Source organism: Mytilus trossulus, chromosome 13, assembly GCF_036588685.1.
Source record: "Mytilus trossulus isolate FHL-02 chromosome 13, PNRI_Mtr1.1.1.hap1, whole genome shotgun sequence".
Lineage (NCBI taxonomy): Eukaryota > Metazoa > Mollusca > Bivalvia > Mytilida > Mytilidae > Mytilus > Mytilus trossulus.
Genome location: NC_086385.1, coordinates 8,119,271 through 8,143,492, shown reverse-complemented (window position 1 = coordinate 8,143,492; position 24,222 = coordinate 8,119,271). Strand labels below are relative to the sequence as shown.

The 24,222-nt window shown below is 33.1% G+C and overlaps 3 protein-coding genes across 3 annotated transcripts in view; all 3 read right to left on the bottom strand.

The window, feature by feature from the left end:
- Window positions 1-3,977, bottom strand: part of LOC134694060 (collagen alpha-4(VI) chain-like) — a 110,656-nt gene extending 106,679 nt beyond the window's left edge. Inside the window, exon 1 of the mRNA XM_063555056.1 lies at window positions 3,859-3,977. The gene's annotated coding sequence lies outside the window, so the exon portion shown is untranslated. The remainder of the gene's footprint in view (window positions 1-3,858) is intronic.
- Window positions 3,978-12,324: 8,347 nt separating this feature from the next.
- LOC134694059 (uncharacterized) lies at window positions 12,325-13,815 on the bottom strand. Its single transcript, XM_063555055.1, has one exon. It carries the CDS (start codon window positions 13,813-13,815, stop codon window positions 12,325-12,327), a length of 1,491 nt encoding a protein of 496 aa, XP_063411125.1.
- Window positions 13,816-17,942: 4,127 nt separating this feature from the next.
- LOC134695233 (zinc finger protein 723-like) lies at window positions 17,943-24,201 on the bottom strand. The gene is made up of 2 exons (XM_063556447.1): window positions 24,152-24,201; window positions 17,943-20,986 (listed from the first exon to the last, which is right to left on the bottom strand). Exon 2 carries the CDS (start codon window positions 20,918-20,920, stop codon window positions 18,908-18,910), a length of 2,013 nt encoding a protein of 670 aa, XP_063412517.1. The 5' UTR covers window positions 20,921-20,986; window positions 24,152-24,201; the 3' UTR covers window positions 17,943-18,907.
- Between the last annotated feature and the right edge of the window lie 21 nt (window positions 24,202-24,222).

Genomic DNA, 24,222 nt, shown 5'->3' with positions numbered 1-24,222 from the left:
TCCACTGCCATATTTCACGTAGGAAAGCAATTGCAACTGTGCATGCGCAATAAACAATGGATAATTGCCTGAACCCTGTGTGTTGGTTCCGACAGCAACAATTCAATTTTTTGACATGATGGTGTTAATAAATAATATCTATGATAGTTTTATGGTAACGAAGAAATTATTATCAATTTTAGTGAAAGTGTTTACAAACTTTTTCTCGGTTACGATGCCGTCTTTTTTATATAAAATTATAATCCTGGTACTTTTGATAACTATTTATAACATTTTATGTAACATCCTCTTATATGCGATTGCCTATAAAACCTTTAGTCTTTAAATAATGTCAATTAATGGTGTATTGACATTTCTATCCTCTTTGAAATGAGCATGATCGGGGTGCTAGAGATCATGGGTTTGATACAGGCCAGATCAAACCAAAGACGTGAAATTTGGCATTTGCTGCTTCTCTGCTAAGCACGCAGCATTTAGTAGTTAAAGCAAACAACTGATATGACATAGGAAATACAGGCTCTACTTTTTTTTATTATAAGGGAATCACAGATTTTCTTAACTGAGGTCTATTGAGTAAAACAGTCCACACGAAATATAATAATAGAGGGTCGAAATTAATAAACTACTGTTACATGTACTAGAATTGTTATATCGTATAGAAAGAGTAAAAATATTACATTAAGAGAAAGTAACCTAACTATTACAGAATATAAACCAAAAGCACCAACAATAAAAAATAGAAAACGGTGGGGTACTTTTCCCCAAGCGCATATGGACCAACACTATGTTTCGCGAAGGATCAAATGGACCTGGGAACAGTATGGACCGATAAACCAGTAAATAGGTGAAAATCATTATTACAGAATATTTGCTCAAAAGTTATAAAACACAAAAAGGGTGGTCTTTAGTGCGCCAGTTACCTGGATTATCGCACCATATTGTCCTAACATGAATGACCTTGAGTTGACCTACTGTCTCAGTAATTTGGGGTGATGGTGAATTGTTTCGAATGCACCAGTGACCCAGTTAATTCCACCATATTCTGACTTATTACGGTATTGTCCTAACATGACTGTCCTTGAGCTGACCTACTGTCGCAATAATTTGGGCTGATGGTGAATTGTTTCGTTAGTAAAACCAAATAACTCTTCAACCTCTAATTGTCCTCTACTTAAAAATCTTAAAATGTTCTAAGTACTTATACATTTCTACTACATTTCTCTTCATTATTAACTATACTATTAAGATTCTATATCCGTTTTTAACCACCCTTCCTTAATTCAGCACAGTTCTTATTTGAAATTCAATATATGTGGTTTTTCTTTAAGTAGCAGAAGTTTATATCGTTTGTGAGACATGCAGTTTAACATGTCCAATTTACATGTGTTTGATCTAAAAGCAATTGTCTCGTTATGTTGTTTGTTTCCAGAATCACCCTTCCGGGGCACTTGCTGGTTGACTCCCTGGTTCAATGCCCGGTAATTTACGGTTTTTATATCAGGGGCGGATCCAGCCATTTTAAAAAAGGGGGGGGGGGTTCCTAACCCAGGACAAAGGGGGAGTTCCAATTACATGTCCCATTCAAAATGCATTGATCGTCCAAAAAAAAGGGGGGTTCCAACCCCCGGAACCCCCCCCCCCCCCCCTTCTGGATCCGCGCCTGTTATATAGCCCAATATGTAGTTTGTTGTATAAAGTGTTATTGTGTATCTGATATGTACAAGAGTTCAGATTGTACAAAATATAGTTCGTACAGGGTTTTTGTAAATATTATAAGTTTTATGACACATATATACCTTCTTGCACCAGGTGATAAAAGTTTATCTTCTAAAATGTATTAGTTTAATGTCTTAAATTCAAATTTATATATACTACAACCTAACATTTAGTGCTCTGCTCTTTATCCTCAAACCGGAAATGATGACACCTGAATGGTTTTATTTTTCTCCTATACCAAAATCATATCTATAAAAAGTCTTTTTGTGTTCTTATAATGTTTTCATATCAATGCTCAATATTAGTATGTAATATGTTGTCAAGGAAGTATGATTCTGTATCACATTGTCAAGGAAGTATGATAGAAATTGCCAAACAAAAGACTGTGTGCTTGCATGTTCCATTTGTGTTAAGGGGGGGGGGGGGGGGGGGGGTCCGGGGGTTTGGCAAATATTTCACCCATATTTGTTATAAATACGTATGAAATGTTTGCCACTGAACGTTAAGCAATCATCAATCAATAACTACATGATGCTTATGTGTCATTCACATCGTAGATTCCCATACTATAAAAAAGGACGAGCAGTCGGTATTAAGCAATTGTAGGCCACCTTATGACCTTCAACAATCACTAAAACCCATATAGTAAAACCAGCTGTAAAAGTTAACATGACAAATTTTAAAAGAAATCAAACGAAAAAATAACGCCTTGATTTATTTGCATTGACTTAAAATCTGAATTAAAATGAATAAAAAAGGTACTTGTGTGTGGTTTACATCAATGAGAACAGCAACCCAACGGCACAAAATTTAATTCTAGAGGTCAGTATATCGTCCATACAAGCAATTAGTCAAGATCTACATTACCCCGAGCCTAGCAAAGTTGTGAATAAATTTGATAGACTATCAAAGATCTGCCAAAAAAACTAATTTCCCTGAAGGACAATTACATCTTATGGCGGACATATTAAGCTTCCCTATCAAGAAAATCTTTTTCGTAAGCTTTTTTTTTCTTATTTTGCTTCCGTATTTGGTCTTTACGTTAATCTGCCATCACTGACATATATTCTGTTCACGTCCTTTATTCATTATTAATTATCCTCAAAAACTAATCCATATTTTTTACGTTATTTTCTATAAAAAAAATATATTTACAGTTAATGTGTGATCAATGGTGACAAGGCAGGTCGCAGAGGTAGCAGTTTTTCCTTTCAGGGATGAAATATGCATGTTAACTGTGAAAGTTAAATATGAGCATGAATTCAGGAATCGATGACTTCTCTTTTTAATATCTAACAAAAAAAAAATCAAAAACAAATCCTTGTATACTAAAGCAAGGATTTATATTGTCTAAGACTATAAAAATCCTTGCATAGATTGAGCCATACATTAAATAGATAGGAAAAAAGAACCTGAAAGTATCACTATTTACGTAATTTGATTTTTTGGTATTCTTTAACTTTTTATACTATTTTATTCTCTTCTCTTTAAATTTAGTTTTTTTCATTTTTTGGCCCATTATTGTCTGTTCGATAAACCCAAACGAGACCCCCATATAACGGACAGTCCAATTTATGTTTTGAATTAAATTTTTTAGGGAGCGACTGCTCAGCATTAAGGAAAAATTATAAGTCAGAATATACATGAAAAGAGATTATGATAGGACAGCAACTCAACGACACACTTCTGCAAGAGCTGTAAACAGTTTTCAACCATTATATGTAGACAGAAAGTACCATGATCCCGGTGGGATTCCATGATATTTCAAGCGGAGGTTAATTCCATAAAACGGTTTTTATACCGCAAAAATATACACCACTGGATCCATCCGCCACTGCTATCAAAGACCGCAAGTATAGGCTTGAAATATCCAAATAGAAAGAAACATTAAGCCTTAGGTATATTATGCCAACTCCAAATATTCACGATTTGAAGAGGCAAATAAGCCTGAACTACAGTGTATAATTTGCGAATGCGTAATTACTTACTTTACTTACTATATAAGATAAATGACTGATATATGCAGTGTAAAAGATTATTATATAATACATTGTACCATAAAACAAATAAAAAATACATTGTAAATGAAATATAAAAAGTAAAAAAGTAAAAATAAAAGTAAGAAGACAAAATAAAATTACCTTGATCTTCACCTCTTGTCAAAGATTTTCTAGTTTTTATCCGAATAATTTCTTAATTCCCTAAGGGACAAAACAATCCATCTAACAACACCTTATAAAATATAATGTAAAAGTTAGAACATCAAGTGACTCAAGTCACGTGATAGGATGAAGAGAAAAACTTAAAACTGATATTTTAAACGGTTTTCTCGCATGTTTTAATAATTAGCTAAGCGACAAATCATCATTATAGTTGACACAAGTTAAGCATATGATAGTTAGGTATTACATGACAATTTATGGTGGAAATATTGGACAGCTTAATTTCCTTTTCACTTAAATTTATGCGTGGAAATATTATACGAGGGTACAGTGGAATGTATACAGCGAGTTGGTATAACCCGTCAAATTTATTGGCATACTTGCACTTCTCTAACTCGAGTAAAATACATCATGTTGCATGATATAAGACGCAGTTTTAACTCTAAAGAATACGAAATGTATTGGCAAATTTTATCAAAGAGTTTAATCCTCCAACTACACATGCAGAGGAGGATTTAGCAATTTTTAAAAGGGGAATCCCAACCCAGAAGAAAGGGGGCTCCAACAATATATATCAATATCCAAATGTATTGATCGTCCAAACTAACAAGGGGGTTCCAGATCTGCCACTGTACCATTGTATTCTGTAAATTAGAAGTGTGATCAGCACATTTATCTGTGCATCTAAGCATCGTCTTGTCCTTTTTGGGAATGTTCTTTTCTTATGGACATCGTTTTTTCTCATTAAATTTAAACGAATTGTGTACTAAAAAACAGTTCATGTGAATTGGGTAAAACATTTTAAAATACAACACACACGAGATGATATATAGGTTTAAAAAGAAAACGGAGTATTAGATATCAATGTATAATTAAAAAAAGTTATGTATAGCTGATCAAAATCTTGTTCTTAATTTCGTAAACGCAATAACCGCATCAAATATGGATTAGCTTCAACGATCTAAATGTTGACACGAAGTTACCCCGTTTCATTTTTATACTTTGACCGAGTTACAAAAATATGATGAGTGTGGGTGGTTTATATATACAAAGAAAAATTGTCCAAGCAAGCACAACTGAATAATTGTCTTATTTTAGGGGCAGATTTAGAACATACCACAACAAATAATACGGTGTATATTTTCAAAATAAGGAAAACGAACATACGAAATATATAGTATACGTTATAGAATATTTAAAAAAGAATTTAAATTTGAAGAATATGTATCTATTTTACCATTGAATTGTATGTACATGTTTTGTAAATTTAGATGTGGTAGCCACCGTCCACCAGTTGAGACAGGGAGATGGCATAATCTGTCGAGAAATCATAGATTGTGTCGTATCTGTGGTTCAGCTGAAATCGGTGACGAGTATCATGATATTTTGTCTTGTAAATCTTTCGTTAATGAAAGACAAAAATATTTACCGGAATTTTGTTGGAAAAATCCAAACAAATTGATATTATGTAATCTGTTTACCTCAAATAATATGACAGTTTTAGAAAAATTATGTCGATATATTAAAGCTGTTATTGTGAAAATCTCTCCTCCTGGTTAATGTATATCATTTACTTCATACATGCACTATATATTATATTGTTGTATATACTTATTGTCTCTATAATTATATGTCATTAGTTGATGAGAATAAAAATTCATTCATTCATTCTATATTTGAAAGCCATGCAGAGACTGAGTTAGTGAAAAAGTAGAAGCGTCTATACAAAGAAACTATGCCGGGATTTCTTTCAAACAAAGAATTTCAAAGTGAAAGGCATTTTGCGTCAATGAATGGCTCTTAGATACTAATACATGTACATCGGGATGGTAAAGAATTTCTTGGGTCTGTCATTTAAGAAAACGAAAATTTCGATCGAAACATGAAAAAAAAACTGTGGTTACAACGATAGACTCCCTTCCTTTTAACTTCTTTCATTCATGTATTAGTTTTATCAAATGAAACTAGTATTTCTCAAGAAATCCACGAATCACCTGAATAAGATTGTAATTACTTTTTGTTAAGTTTTTATTTAGTAACTATATTCGAGATTTTCGAAATTTTGACCTGATTGAAGATTTTTTAGTATTCTTTTTCGCAATATATTTTCCATCCAGGGGTGGATCAAGCCATTTTAAAATGGTGGGTCCTAACCCAGGACAAAGGGGGTGGGTGGGGGGGGTTCCAACTACATGTCCCCATTCAAATGCATTGATCGTCCCCAAAAAGGGAAGTTCCAACTACATTTCCCCATTCAAATGCATTGATCGTCCCAAAAAAAGGGGGGTTCCAACCCCTGACCCCCCCTACTGGATCCGCGCTTGTCATCGATTGCAGTTTCATTTTAAACAAACATACAAAACTCAAATCAACATCCGGAAATCAACATTTTGATTTTGAGTAGCTTCTTCCCATTTCCTTTATGATTCTTTGTCTGTATAATATTTGATCTAATCATCCAAGAAAAAGTTACCTACCGGGAAGAATTTTTAGCAAAAGACCGCTTTGATGGGTTAACAGTGACCTTGAATTTGTCCTTGCGAACTTAAATTTAATAAAAAGTTTGTATAATACTAAGTGTATGCCAATCAAGCAAGGAAAATTTATAGGCCATCAGGAAAGAAATTGTTGCGAACGGAAAGACAAAGATTAAGTGACGACTGTATGCTCCCGATTTTTTTTATGGGGACCTTAAATAGATAAACACAATTTACAATTAGCAGCTCTATAGTACCGGTGTCGCTCACACAGGTCCACAATGTACGTAAGTCTTCAACAATGGATACTCTCTAACATTGTGGACTAGAATATAATTCATGACAAAAATCTTTATTTTGCAATATCATTTTCATTTTACAATAACTCTAACTTTTTACTTTTTACACAAATAAAAAAAAAGTTTGAAAACATTTTTGCTATTCAAAGTGTCTATAGATCTATCCTTTATAGTTTTCAGGATAACAAGAAACAACGCAAAATATTTGTAAATGTTCCGGACCATATGAGTATTTGGACCATACGCGTATGGTCGGACCATTTGAGTATACTACTCGTTAAGTTATCAACGGACCGAACCATACGAGTATTTGGACCATATAGGTATATATATTTTTTTTAAATAACATTATAAAAGTTTCAATAGTACAACAAAAAACTTTATCTATAAAAAAACCAATGCCTATCTAATAGAAATGTCATAACTTATGTGTCTATCTAATGTAATGGACATGTCATTACTTATGTGCATATCTAATAGACATGTCATAACTTATGTGTCTTTCTAATATAATGGACATGTCATTCATTCTGTGTCTATCTAATGAAATGGACGTGTCATTTCTTTTGTGTATATCTAATGTCATAGATATGTCATTAGTTATGGCCTGTTTGATGTAATGGACATGTCATTCCTTATATACCTATCTAATAGACATGTCATTGCTTATGTGTCTTTCTTATGTAATGGAGATGTAATTCCTTTTGTGTATATCTAATAAAATGGACGTGTCATTTCTTTTGTACATATCTAATGTTATAGACATGTCATTACGTATGTGCCTATCTAATATACATGTCAAAACTTATGTGTCTTTCTAATGAAATGGACGTGTCATTTCTTTTGTGCATACCTAATGTAACAGACATGTCATTACGTATGTGCCTATCAAATGTAATAGACGTTATTACTAATGTGCCCGCTCTTTGCAAGGTACATGTCATTACGTATGTGCCTACCTAATGTAAGGAACATGCCATTCCTTCTATGTCTATCATATGTATTGGACATGTCATTCCTTCTGTGTCTATTTTCTGTTATGGATATTTCATTTCTTCTGTGTCTTTCTAATGTAATGGACATGTCATGACTTATGTGCCTGTCTAATGTAATAGACATGTCATTCCTTATATGCCTATCTATTAGACATGTCATTGCTTATGTGTCTTTCTTATGTAATGGACATGTCATTCCTTCTGTGTATATCTAATGAAATGGACGTGTCATTTCTTTTGTATATATCTAATGTTATAGACATGTCATTACTTATGTGCCTGTCTAATGTAATAGATGTCATTACGTATGTGCCTATCTAATGTTATAGACATGTCATTACTATGTGCCTATCTAATATACATGTCAAAACTTATGTGTCTTTCTAATGAAATGGACGTGTCATTTCTTTTGTGCATAACTTATGTAATAGACATGCCGTTACTTATGTGCCTATCTTATGTAAAAGACATGTCATTACGTATGTGCCTATCTAATGTAATAGACGTTATTACTAATGTGCCCGCCCTTTGCAAGGTACATGTCATTACTTATGTGCCTACCTAATGTAAGGAACATGCCATTCCTTCTATGTCTATCTTCTGATTTGGATATGTCATTTCTTCTGTGTCTATCTAATGTAATTGGCATGTCATTACTTTTTTGTCTATCTAATGTAATGGACATGTCATTTATTCTGTGTCTATCTAATGTAATAGACATGACATTACCTCTGTGCTTACCTAATGTAATGTACATGTCATTACTTCTGTGTTTATCTAATGTTATTGAGATGACATCCCTTCTGTGTCTGTCTAATGTAATGGACATGACATTCCTTTTGTGTCTATATAATGTAATTGACATGTCATTACTTTTTTGCCTATCTAATATAATGGACATGTCATTACTTCTGTGTTTATCTAATGTTATTGAGATGACATTCCTTCTGTGTCTGTCTAATGTAATGGACATGACATTCCTTTTGTGTCTATATAATGTAATTGACATGTCATTACTTCTTTGCCTATCTAATGTAATAGACATGTCATTACTTATGTGTGTCTATCTAATGTAATGGACACGTCATTTCTTCTGTGTCTATCAAATGTAATGGCCATGTCATTCCTTATGTGTCTATCAATTGAAGTACACATGTCATTCCTTTTGTGTTTATCTAAAGTAGTGGTTATGTCATCAAATGTAATGGACATGTCATTCCTTATGTGCCTGTCTAATGTAATAGACATGTCATTCCTTATATGCCTATCTATTAGACATGTCATTGCTTATGTGTCTTTCTTATGTAATGGACATGTCATTCCTTCTGTGTATATCTAATGAAATGGACGTGTCATTTCTTTTGTATATATCTAATGTTATAGACATGTCATTACTTATGTGCCTGTCTAATGTAATAGATGTCATTACGTATGTGTCTATCTAATGCACATTTCTTCTGTGTCTATCAAATGTAATGGACATGTCATTCCTTATGTGTCTATCAATTGAAGTACACATGTCATTCCTTTTGTGTTTATCTAAAGTAGTGGTTATGTCATTCATCATGTATCTATTTAATGTAGTGGAAATGTCATTTCTTCTAAATCTATCTAATTTAGCGGGGGGGGGGGGCATGTCATGCCTTGTGTGTCTATCTAATAGACATGTCATTACTACTTTGTCTATCTAATGTAATGGACATGTCATTCCTTATGTGTCTATCTAATGAAGTGGACATGTCATTACTTGTGTGTCTATCTATTGTAATGGACATGTCATTTCTTCTGTGTCTATCTAATGTAATGGACATGTCATTTCTTCTGTATCTATCTTATTAAGCGGGGGGGGGACATGTAATTCCTTGTGTGTCTATCTAATGAAGTGGACATGTCATTACTTCTGCGTCTATCTAATAGACATGTCATTACTTCTGTGCCTATCTAATAGACATGTCATTTCTTCTGTGTCTATCTAATGTAATGGACATGTCATTTCTTCTGTATCTATCTTATTAAGCAGGGGGGGACATGTAATTCCTTGTGTGTCTATCTAATGAAGTGGACATGTCATTACTTCTGCGTCTATCTAATAGACATGTCATTACTTCTGTGCCTATCTAATAGACATGTCATTACTTCTTTGTCTATCTAATGTAATGGACATGTCATTACTTCTGTGTCTATCTAATGTAATGGACATGTCATTTCTTCTGTGTCTATCTAATTTAGCGGGGGGCATGTCATTCCTTGTGTGTCTATCTAATGAAGTGGACATGTCATTTATTGTGTGTCTATCTAATGAAGTGGACATGTCATTACGTGTGTGTATATCTAATGTAATGGACATGTCATTACTTGTGTGTCTATCTAATGTAATGGACATGTCATTACTTCTGTGTCTATCTAATGAAGTGGATATGTCATTACTTCTTTGTCTATCTAATGTAATGGACATGTCATTACTTCTGTGTCTATCTAAAGTAATGGACATGTCATTACTTGTGTGTCTATCTAATGAAGTGGACATGTCATTACTTGTGTGTCTATCTAATGAAGTGGACATGTCATTCCTTATGTGTATATCTAATGTAATGGACATGTCATTACTTCTGTGTCTATCTATTGTAGCGGACATGTCATTACTTCTGTGTCTATCTAATGTAATGGACATGTCATTACTTCTGTGTCTATTTAATGTAATGGACATGTCATTCCTTATGTGTCTATCTAATGTAATGGACATGTCATTTCTTGTGTGTCTATCTAATGTAATGGACATGTCATTCCTTATGTGTCTATCTAATGAAGTGGACATGTCATTACTTCTGTGTCTATCTAATGTAATGGACATGTCATTTCTTGTGTGTCTATCTAATGAAGTGGACATGTCATTACTTCTGTGTCTATCTATTGTAGCGGACATGTCATTACTTCTGTGTCTATCTAATGTAATGGACATGTCATTACTTCTGTGTTTATCTAATGTAATGGACATGTCATTACTTCTGTGTCTATCTAATGTAATGGACATGTCATTTCTTGTGTGTCTATCTAATGAAGTGGACATGTCATTACTTCTGTGTCTATCTATTGTAGCGGACATGTCATTACTTCTGTGTCTATCTAATGTAATGGACATGTCATTACTTCTGTGTCTATCTAATGTAATGGACATGTCATTACTTCTGTGTCTATCTATTGTAGCGGACATGTCATTACTTCTGTGTCTATCTATTGTAGCGGACATGTCATTACTTCTGTGTCTATCTAATGAAGTGGACATGTCATTACGTGTGTGTATATCTAATGTAATGGACATGTCATTACTTCTGTGTCTATCTAATGAAGTGGACATGTCATTACGTGTGTGTCTATCTAATGTAATGGACATGTCATTTCTTGTGTGTATATCTAATGTCATGGACATGTCATTACTTCTGTGTCTATCTAATGAAGTGGACATGTCATTACGTGTGTGTCTATCTAATGTAATGGACATGTCATTTCTTGTGTGTCTATGTAATGTAATGGACATGTCATTTCTTGTGTGTCTATCTAATGTAATGGACATGTCATTTCTTGTGTGTCTATCTAATGAAGTGGACATGTCATTACGTGTGTGTCTATCTAATGTAATGGACATGTCATTACTTCTGTGTCTATCTAATGAAGTGGACATGTCATTACGTGTGTGTCTATCTAATGTAATGGACATGTCATTTCTTGTGTGTCTATCTAATGTAATGGACATGTCATTACTTCTGTGTCTATCTAATGAAGTGGACATGTCATTACGTGTATGTCTATCTAATGTAATGGACATGTCATTTCTTGTGTGTCTATCAAATGTAATGGACATGTCATTTCTTCTGTGTCTATCTAATTTAGCGGGGGGCATGTCATTCCTTGTGTGTCTATCTAATGAAGTGGACATGTCATTTATTGTGTGTCTATCTAATGAAGTGGACATGTCATTCCTTATGTGTCTATCTAATGTAATGGACATGTCATTTCTTGTGTGTCTATCTAATGTAATGGACATGTCATTCCTTATGTGTCTATCTAATGAAGTGGACATGTCATTACTTCTGTGTCTATCTAATGTAATGGACATGTCATTTCTTGTGTGTCTATCTAATGAAGTGGACATGTCATTACTTCTGTGTCTATCTATTGTAGCGGACATGTCATTACTTCTGTGTCTATCTAATGTAATGGACATGTCATTACTTCTGTGTCTATCTAATGAAGTGGACATGTCATTACTTCTTTGTCTATCTAATGTAATGGACATGTCATTACTTCTGTGTCTATCTAAAGTAATGGACATGTCATTACTTGTGTGTCTATCTAATGAAGTAGACATGTCATTACTTGTGTGTCTATCTAATGAAGTGGACATGTCATTCCTTATGTGTATATCTAATGTAATGGACATGTCATTACTTCTGTGTCTATCTATTGTAGCGGACATGTCATTACTTCTGTGTCTATCTAATGTAATGGACATGTCATTCCTTGTGTGTCTATTTAGTGAAGTGAACATGTCATTACTTGTGTGTCTATCTAATGTAATGGACATGTCATAACATCTGTGTCTATCTATTGTAGCGGACATGTCATTACTTCTGTGTCTATCTAATGTAATGGACATGTCATTACTTCTGTGTCTATATCATGTAATGGACATGTCATTCCTTATGTGTCTATCTAATGTAATGGACATGTCATTTCTTGTGTGTCTATCTAATGTAATGGACATGTCATTCCTTATGTGTCTATCTAATGAAGTGGACATGTCATTACTTCTGTGTCTATCTAATGTAATGGACATGTCATTTCTTGTGTGTCTATCTAATGAAGTGGACATGTCATTACTTCTGTGTCTATCTATTGTAGCGGACATGTCATTACTTCTGTGTCTATCTAATGAAGTGGACATGTCATTACTTCTGTGTCTATCTAATGTAATGGACATGTCATTACTTCTGTGTCTATCTAATGTAATGGACATGTCATTACTTCTGTGTCTATCTAATTTAATGGACATGTCATTACTTCTGTGTCTATCTAATGTAATGGACATGTCATTTCTTGTGTGTCTATCTAATGAAGTGGACATGTCATTACTTCTGTGTCTATCTATTGTAGCGGACATGTCATTACTTCTGTGTCTATCTAATGTAATGGACATGTCATTACTTCTGTGTCTATGTAATTTAATGGACATGTCATTACTTCTGTGTCTATCTAATGTAATGGACATGTCATTCCTTATGAATCTATCTAATGAAGTGGACATGCCATTACTTCTGTGTCTATCTATTGTAGCGGACATGTCATTACTTCTGTGTCTATCTAATGAAGTGGACATGTCATTACGTGTGTGTATATCTAATGTAATGGACATGTCATTACTTCTGTGTCTATCTAATGAAGTGGACATGTCATTACGTGTGTGTCTATCTAATGTAATGGACATGTCATTTCTTGTGTGTCTATCTAATGTAATGGACATGTCATTTCTTGTGTGTCTATCTAATGTAATGGACATGTCATTTCTTGTGTGTCTATCTAATGAAGTGGACATGTCATTACGTCTGTGTCTATCTAATGTAATGGACATGTCATTACTTCTGTGTCTATCTAATGTAGTGGACATGTCATTACGTGTGTGTCTATCTAATGTAATGGACATGTCATTTCTTGTGTGTCTATCTAATGTAATGGACATGTCATTACGTCTGTGTTTATCTAATGAAGTGGACATGTCATTACGTGTATGTCTATCTAATGTAATGGACATGTCATTTCTTGTGTGTCTATCTAATGTAATGGACATGTCATTTCTTGTGTGTCTATCTAATGAAGTGGACATGTCATTTCTTGTGTGTCTATCTAATGAAGTGGACATGTCATTTCTTGTGTGTCTATCTAATGAAGTGGACATGTCATTACTTTTGTGTCTATCTGATGTAACGGACATGTCATTCCTTCTGTGTCTTTCAAATGTTATGGAAACATCATTCCTTCTGTGTTTATTTAAAGTAATGGATATGTCATTCCGTCTGTGTCTATATAATGTAATGGACATGTCATTCATTCTGTGTCTATATAATGTAAAGGACATATCATTCCTCCTGTTCTTATCCAATGAAGAAGACATGTCATTACTTCTATACCTATCTTATGTAATGGACGTGTCATTCATTATGTATCTATCTAATGTAATTGACATGTCATTTCTTGTGTGTCCATCCAATGAAGTAGACATGTTATTCATCAGGTGCTAACCCAGTTTAGTGGACATGTAATTCATCATGTTTCCACACAATAAAGTAGACAAGTCAGGCTCCTGTAATTCAGAGGTTGTCTGTTGCTTCTGTGCCCACCCAATTTCGGGGACATGCAATTTTTCTGTGTTCCCTCAATGTTAGAGACATGTCCTAACTTTTCTACCAATCAGAATAAAGATTACTTATGGTGGCATGTTTTTCATATGATTGCTATGAAATGAGAACTAGTCTAAAAGCTGTTTCGTATACTTTGCCTTTCATACTCTCAAATACTACATTCTTAATGCAGGAGTAACAAATACCCATTGTTATTTCACAATTCTACTTGGAGGAGCGGCTAATACCAATTTATAGTTCAGAATTCCACTTTCAGCAGCAAAATACCAATTTATAGTTCAGAATCCCACTTTCAGCAGCAAAATATCAATTTATAGTTCAGAATTCCACTTTCAGCAGCAAATACTAACTTATAGTTCAGAATTCCACTTTCAGCAGCAAAATATCAATTTATAGTTCAGAAATCCACTTTCAGCAGCAAAATATCAATTTATAGTTCAGAATTCCACTTTCAGCAGCAAATACTAACTTATAGTTCAGAATTCCACTTTCAGCAGCAAATACAAACTTATAGTTCAGAATTCCACTTTCAGCAGCAAATAATAAATTATAGTTCAGAAATCATTTTCAGCAGCAAACACCACTCCAGGTTTAAGTTAACGATTCCAATTGAAGGAGCAACTAAAGATTAGGCATGTAGATGCTTCTTCAGGCCAAAGGGAAAATTAACTAGAAAGAAGGTTGATTTAGTGAGTGTTGGTGTTAAAGCTACATTTATCACTATTTGCTACAAAATATATATCATGAAGGCTATATTTATTGATTGAGAAAGTCAGAGTGCCCTGAGAGAACCAATAACCAAATGCAGGAAAATTGGAAACCCTAGAAGAAAAACAAGAGGGGAGAATAATATAAAACAATATAAAAAGAAAGTCTTCACAATAGATTTGATCAATCTAAATCTGAAACAAGAATGTGTCCATAGTACACAGATGCCCCATTCACTCTATCATTTTCTATGTTTAATGGACCATGAAATTGGGGTAAATACTCAAATTAGAATGATCATATTATAGGGTACATGTGTACTAAGTTTCAAGTTGATTGAACTTCAACTTCATCAAAAACTACCATGACTTAAAACTTTAACCTGAAGCCGGACGAACGGATGGGATGGTACGAAAACAAACGAACGGACCCACAGACCAGAAAACATAATGCCCCTCTTCTATCGTAGGTGGGGCATAAAAATACTCACAACAATTATAAACTTCACTGTGTTAATAGTACACACATTCAAATTCATAACAAAAAAACATAATACTTTATCAATAAATAAACAATATCATATTATAACATTTTTACAAAAAATATCAATATTATATTAAATATATTTTCGATTATGGATAAATACATGTACACAAAATGTACGTTTTCCCTTTCTGGTGAGTTACATATATCAGTCAAGGGTCCAACTTAAATAAGTTATCAGAGAAAAATAACATGCATGTTGTTATTACAGACACTTTCATGAGTTGTCTACTCTTTTTTCCTAAATCTGTAATAACATATGATTGTTATCAGTTTAATATATATCATAAATATTCTATCTTTAATGGGCACTTGGGAATTCTTGAAAACTTTGCCCAGTAGCTTAATATATATATATATATTACCCTGATAACTAATTTTCTAATTCTATTAATAAAATTTTGATCAACCATGGTAAATCAATCAGACAAGGCCTTTATGGGCAAACTAAGCTATAATAACAAGGCTTAGGTTATTACAAGCATGACACTTACAATATGAGAGTAAATGAGACACTTGGAATCTTGTGCACTGCCTCATTACAAGCTCTAATCATCCCTTCTTACAATGAATTGAAATACATTGTTATGCAAATCAGAGCAAAGCCTTTAAAGAGATAAAGAGAATCAGTCATATCATTTTTTTATTAGGCTTAAATTAAAATATTGTTTGTTTGCAGTTTACCGACCGACCCTTGAAAATCCTCCCGACTGTGAAAATTTTATTGCTTAAAATTTGAAGATTTTTTTTTTAATACCTCTATTGATGCGATCCGGAACTTTGGGTCCTTTCCGGAAATGATTTAAAGTCTGGGTCAATTACGCATTTCAAGTTCGGTTTTTCTTAGCTTCCAGTCAAGCGTTCATGTGACCATTTAATGATAAAGCACATGGAAATTGTTTACAGGTATCCATGAAGTCACGGAGGAGTACTTTACGCTGTCGTCTCGTGTCAATTTTAAGACAAATAACAAACAAAAAAGTTTATTAGTAAACTGTTCATACAGATTCAGGCACATGTAATGATGTGTGATGATATCATTGACGATGATGCAGCGGATATTCATAACTGACACGATAACCATTCTGTCTCCGCAAACAAATCGGGTTCAGAATCTGTGGAGCCTGACTTTATGGAACCAAATTCAGTGGTTAAATAATTCGACAGCAGCTTGAAGTATGGCTTATTTTCTACAAATCGTTGTGAAGACGACAAAGATGAAACCACTCCTCCGTGACTTAAATCTTCATGGATATCTGTAAACAAGTCTGTACGGAGGAAGGGCTCATTTAAAATGTTAATGGATATAGATCATGCCAAATCAATAAGAAGCAACCCTAACTACACAAAGATGTAGAGAAAATGAATGGTTAGCTTGAAAAATGAATATACTCTCTCTATATTAAATCTATCTTCGATTGCAATAAGTATGCTCCTTTAGGATAAGGGGGGCTGCCCCACTCATTGCAATTATTCTCTTTCTTACAATATTAAATATACCCAAACTGTGTGGCCTGTGTTAATTCAATTAAAACATGTCCTTAGGAGCTATGCTGCCAATTTTTTTTATGCATTAAAAACATTTCATTACAGACCATTTACTTTTAATGGGGTGCTATGGATTTCACCCCAAACTTTAGATTTCTTTGGTTTTCATTAAAGCCTGGCAAAAATATAACCTTATCACATATAATTAAATATTGTTAGAAATATGAAAACAGTCGGATGTCTTAGTACTTTTTTTTCAAGTTGCCTTTTTTTTAAAATACACTCTTTAATAATAGACCACTTTCGAGTTCATCCGTCACCGGCAAAAACTCATCAATTATGCACGCCTTTATGACGTCATTTACCAGATAGAGGGGGTCGCCTGTATCCCTGCACTATTTACGTTCATCAAGCGTCTTAGTGATCGTCTTTGTGCAGGATAAACTAGAAATAATGGTTGCTCTGTAGGTACTTACTGACAATTCCCTAATGACAGCAGTGTTGATTGTCAATTTTGAGAATTCAATTTGCCGAATAATTCGTACAATATAGAATTATAGTTTTCCAACCACTCGCTCAACATTGGAAAGGAAGTGACGACGCCCCTAAACGCACAAATGACGGTGATAAAGGCGCGTATAATTGACGAGTTTTTTCTGGTGGCGGATGAACTCGAAAGTGGTCTATTGTCTTATAAATCTATAATATATACATATTTCTGATGAAAATACTCTACTCATGAAAACATTCTAGTCAAGAAGCATACATGTCTGAATATATTTCTTTAAAACAGTTCTAGTCATAATGACATTCCTTGTTTATAAGTGTTCCAGTATTTAATAATTATACCATATTTTATGTCATAAATTGGATAATGACACTATGTTAAAGTTTCAGTTTTGGTTAAAAAGTTTTTTATCTGAAAATGCCTGTTCATTTGATGTTGGTTTTCAGCATGTCCAGCGTTTGTTGTTTTAAAATGTTTTTTTTTTCTTCACAAGAAACTTGGTTTAGTGTAACTGCTTGTTTAAACTGTATTTTGGCTGATAAAATAAAATATTTTTCCTACCTACCGACCCTTCAGTCTGAAGGTACAGTCGGAAAACTGCAAACAAACATATTTTTAAGGTTGGCCTTACAGGAATATATTTTCAGTAATAACATACATGACATACAGTAGGTGTGCTATGCATGATTGGTAAACTATGAACTGTTATATCTTTGCAAAGTTTAGTTTACAAAAAGAAAATAATAATATCAATGGAACTTGAGAAAAATTTAACAAAATAAAGGTTGTATATTTTCCCTTTGAAACATGTAACATACATATGTTATCACAGTTTTTGGATATTTTAGCTCACAATAACAACATGTATGTTTTTTTTCTCTAATAACTTATTTAAGTTAGACCCTTGACTGTTTATACATGAATACATTTATCATATTCAATTAGTAATTTACCAACATTTGCAATAGCTGATCTAGAGTCCTTTGTTATCATTTATTTGGTACTGAAAGTTCTTTTGTAAATAGAATTATTTGGATTATTTCCCTTTGACAAACATATTGTAAACTAGGATATTTATACCTTACAAAATGTACATGGACTGCTCTATTAGAACTTTGGTATATATTTCAACCTTTGATATTTGTCTTAGTGAATTTTGCTACTAAAAGTTTACCAAATATCAGGTTTTTCTCAAGCCACAGCAAATATAAATAAATCATATGTGTATATTTGACCTTCAAAAACCATATAAATATTTGACCTTTAGTGCTTCCCACATACATGACATAGATATTTGATCTTAAGGTAGTACCCAACCCTTCCCTTAAATTAATTTGGCTCGTTTAATTTTCATAAAATTTTGACAAAGTATTTACTTTGACCCTTTGACAAAAATATAAAAAACTTCAAAAAATTTGAACCAATCATTTTATCAGAAAAATTACACTGTTTATATAGCAGTTTGACAAACACTAATGTTGATCATTGAGAAGCTAAATATTCCCTAAACAACACAATGTTATTAAAACGTTAAGCTGATTTTACAGAGTTATCTCCCTGTAATGTTAGGAACCACCTTAAGTGCTTCCCATTTGTGTTTAAGTAACCATAAATGGCTTCCCACACCTTTCACAACTAAAATTAGGTGCACAGTTGTCTATCAGTTCTTCATTTTCAAAATTGTTTTCTACCAATAATTTATTCGAAATTTCTTCCTTGCACCAATTTGTTTGAGGCATAGTATTGTTTTCTGCCGATGGTCCATTTGAATTTTCATCCTGACATGAATTTGTTTCAGAATATATCTCTGTACCAACATTGTCTGAGATCCTGGAACTTTTATCAATTTCATAATCTGTATCGTTCATATCTTCTACATCTTTATTGTCTATACATGTTTCACTACTGAGTTTCAGTCTTTTGTTATTTACACTTTTTAAGCTTGGGGTCTTTTTATCTGAGATCCTGTCATTCAATCTTTTTGTTCTTTCTTCTACCATGTTAACAGATTCAACATTTTTGACGTTTTGACTTTTCAATTCTGTTGGTGGCTTTTTCATACCGCAGGTGCAGAAATCTTCCCCTGAACTTTTCTGACATTTAGAGATATGGTTTGTAAAGCAAATCTTATTGACATAATTTTTCTGACAAATGTGACATTCGTATGTCTTTTTAGGTTTTCCAGGTGTGCAGGTAATTAGATGCTTCTGGAGAGTATTTTCGGTCATAAATGGCTTCTGACATTTTTCACACTTGAATGGTTGTTCTTGACCATGAACCAATCGAGCATGATCTCTTAGATATGAAGGTCGTCTGAACTTTTGACCACACAATTCACACATGAATGGTTTTTCTCCTGTGTGGAGGCGGGAATGGTTCATTAAATGAGACCCTTTCCTGAACCCCACTCCACAAACTAAACATTTAAATGGTCGTTCATTTGTATGTACTTTCATTTTATGATTTGCAAGAGCATCGTTTCTTTTGAAAGCCATCCCACAATCTTCACAAGGATACTGGAGGGTGTCAACCATATCCCGACTATTCGCATATTCTTTGTGTGTTTTCATGTGACATCGTAAACTCCATTTGCTAGACAAACTCACAGAACAGATATCACATTTGAATAATTTTTCGCCAGTATGAGAAATTTGGTGAATTTGAAGATATGCCTTTCGTCTAAATTTTTTACCACAAAGAAGGCACTCAAATGGTTTTTCTCCCGTATGTTGTCGCAAGTGATTTACAAGATGGTGTTTTTGATTAAATGTTTTCAGACAGAATTCACATTCATTGACAGAATCCCCCGTATGGAGCCTCATGTGTTTCATTACTTGTTTTTCAGTATCAAAAACTGAAGAACACACGGAACAAGCATATGTTGGATTGTGATTCGAGTCAATTCTGTGTCGATCCAATTCTTTTTTACCAGTAAATGATAACCTACAAACTTCACATGAAAATACATGAGATTTAGCATGTCTTTTCAACAACTTTTGTGTATCAAAGGTTTCAAAACATTTGTCACAAGGAAATTTAATCGAATCATGTTTTTTTCCAAAATTTGCTTTTAACCTTGTTTTTATATCAGAAACTGATAAATCTTTGATCAAGTGGTTGTGTATTTTCTCTGGACAAAATTCTAAAGCTGCATCCCTACTCATTTCATTATTTTTGGAAATTCTGTTCCTGTGCGCTTTAATAACATGTCGACTTAAACCACTTTTAAAACTAAAACTCGACCCACACTGCTCACAAAAGAATTTGTTTGTTTTAACTTTTTCATTATTGATTTTAGAATTCAGTAATTTATTCCCATTTTTTTTAAGCAAAGTTGTCTCCCCTATCAGTGTCTTATCCACATTTGTCTCCCCTGATTGTATCTTATCTACAGTTATCTCCCCTTCATTTTTACAAAATTGCAAATTCTCTGTGTTGCAAATGTACATTTCTCCTGCATCCTCATCAGTTTCATGTTTAACAGGTAAAATATTACTTGTGTTAAAAAACATAGTTTCCTGGCCAAAAGATTCTTGTTCATCTTTGGTCTGCTGTTTTTCTGTCTTAATCACTACATGTAACTCTTCATTTGAATCCATGCAAACATCCATGTCTTCCTTTTCTCCATCAATATCAGAATAACTCAAGTCATCCAATTCCAATTTTGTATCAATTCTCTGTAATAAAAAAAAAATTACATTAATTTTTATTTATCTTGTTATAATTACGACCATGCACATATCTAGATTTTTTTGGAATATTAAGAAAATCATTTTTTTTTTTAAATAAGTACATTCTTAGTTCTAATCAGTTAATTTGACTTCTTATACAAATACTGAGTATTTATGGACTATTCACCTTGAGGAGTGATCATTTTGTGCTCTGTACCTAACATTTACATGTGTATATAAGTAATTTGTAGGAATTTTGTTCTTTTCAAGGTTTTAAGTAATCTCCCAGTGAATCTTCTCCAAGAACTAAACACAGAAATCTAATGACAATCTATTTCAATCTGCTAAAAAAAATGCCTCATTGATATCATTTGTATATACATGACATGCATGATATAAGGATGCAAAAATGCAAGATGGAAATAAAAACTTTTCACAATCAATGGGAGATAACTCAAAATTATTTTTCTCTCTGAGCAAGATATAAAACATTTGATCTACAATACTATGCAAATACACAAGTAATAAAATAATAGGTGAAAAAATCAAGGTAACAGTAGTACACCACTTTGAGATATTAAACACTTCAGAAAAAAACACAGATACATGCAGTTAAAATTTTATAGTCAAACAGTTCTATTCAAGTTCAAATTTATTTTACAGTTTTGTGAAAATAAAAAATCTGTACATATGTTGTCTATTTAGTTGTTTCATATACATTTTGTATATACAAATCGACTCTATATCAAAATAGAGTTGGGTTAATTTTGTTAAATTTTGTTAAAAACATGTGTAGTTTTGTACATGTACATTATCTTATTCAAGATGGATAATTTGTGATGGTTATTTGGGGTGTAAATACCCATCAATTGTCTAAATAAATACATTTCAGATTGATCAAATTAATACCCTATTACTTTGATCTAACTAAATAAGGTAAATATTAATTATATGCATGTCTATTTGTATCCATCTGATGAGTTGACTTTTTCAACTGATTGTTATAGTTCGTTCTTTTGTTGTACTGTTACACCACTGTCACAGGCTAGGCGAGGGTTGGGATCCCTCTAACATGTTTAACCCAGCCACATTCTGTATATACATGTATGTGATGTGCCTGTCCAAGTCATCCCATAATTCAGTGGTTGTCAATTTTTTATGTGTAACATATTTGTTTTCGTTCATTTTTTGTACATAAATTAGGTTTTTGTTTTTTTCATTTGAATTGTTTTACATTTACAGCAGTCAGATCCTTAATTAAGGTGGAAAGAGATTAATATAAGTTGCAATAACTCGTTTCCAAATCCACTATGAAAAAATATGTTTAATTTAACATACAATGTAGCAAAAAAAACTAAAGTTAGAGAACGGAAACCAATATTTATAGGACATATGCACAGACGGACATATCGACAAACAACTTCAGGGTAAATCTTACTGCCCCCTTTGTCAATGTTTGTAATGGAAAAGAAACAAATCCTAAAATGCCATTTAGTGAATTTAAATAGAAAACGGAAAACTGGAGTATATAAAAAAGAAGATGTGGTATGATTGCCAATGAGACAACTATCCACAAAAGACCAACACGACACAGACAATAACAACTATAGGTCACCAAACGGCCTTCAACAATGAGAAAAGCCCATAGCATAGTCAGCTATAAAAGGCCCAGATAAAACAATGTAAAACAATTCAAACGAGAAAACTAACGGCCTTACATGTATTTATGTAAAAAAATGAACGAAAAACAAATATGTAACACATAAACAAATGACAACCACTGAATTTACAGGCTCCTGACTTTTGACAGGCACATACATAAATAATGTGGCGGGGTTAAACATGTTAGCGGGATCCCAACCCTCCCCCTAACCTGGGACAGTGGTATAACAGTACATGCAGCATAAGAACGAACTATAAAAATCAGTTGAAAAAGGATATACGGCAGATTCCATGTAAGAAAGTGAAACAACTCCCATAAGCATGTTAGGCAAAAATCATAAGCAATGAACTTCTGTTTATGAATACATGCTTTACAAATAAAGATAAAGACAATTTGATAAAGCAAGATATTTGAAAGTGAAAAAAATATATATCACAGATGTTTTTGACTAAAAAAAGTAACAGATTTGGAAACAGGGATGTTTGAATAACATGACTACAGTAGTAAATACCAGTATACAAGTGTCAACATAAAGCATTGCGACACATAAACATTGTGTTAAAAAATGGGAGTTAATTCTGTCAAAATTTTTGCATTTTTTCATAGATATAGGAAGATGTGGTGTGAGTGCCAATGAGACAACTCTCCATCCAAATAACAATATTCAACTTGTTTTAATAATTTCTACTTTAAACAGAAACTATCATATCCAAAAATTATTTTTATAATTTCATCTATCATCATTTTTCATCAAAACATTCACAGATTATCTTTCACATAACAGTAATTATTATTTTTTTTTATTTATTCATTTTGACAGACATTTCCATTTCTTACATGGAATCTGCCATACACTAAAAAAATCAGTTCAGTCCTTGACAGGAAGATAGATAGAGCAGGACGGCGTCCCAGAAAAAAATTAAATAGCCTTGCCAGACGTCATAATACACCTTATTGCTATTTAGTCCATTCCTGGTAAAACAGTCATTTATACAACTTCCTGTTTAGGTCACGGGGGCCGAAAATGGAGGTCATCAGCAGTGAGCTGAGGGAGGAAAAACTTTAGAAAGTGATCCTCAAGAAACTTTGATATAGTATGATCCACTTTTTTCGAAATTAAAAATTGAAGTAAAAAAATATTTTGTTTGAAGTATTTACGGTAGTTTAAACAGGTCTCATTTAAAAGTATCATGCATGGTGAATTGTTTAAACAGGGTCCCAGATAGCTTCAACTGGATGAAAAAGTTGTGCAATTTTAGAACTTATCCGGAATGGAATAAATAGCGATTAGGTATTATTTGGACTAGACTGAGACTACTATAATTATGTTATAGTAGTCTCAGGACTAGAGCACAACCACAGCAAAATTGTGACAACATGGAATTGCTGTTTATTGCAGCTGTACAAAATTTTAAGAGGAATTTATGATTGGATGGTCGAGAAGATGCCTTGAGTATATATAAGTTGATATATATTGGGTGAGGTGGGAAAATGATGACAATAATCACCTTTTCAATATTTTGGAAATTTGTTGTTGACTGGTAAAAATAACAGGAAATGACTTTTGCTAAATAAATGC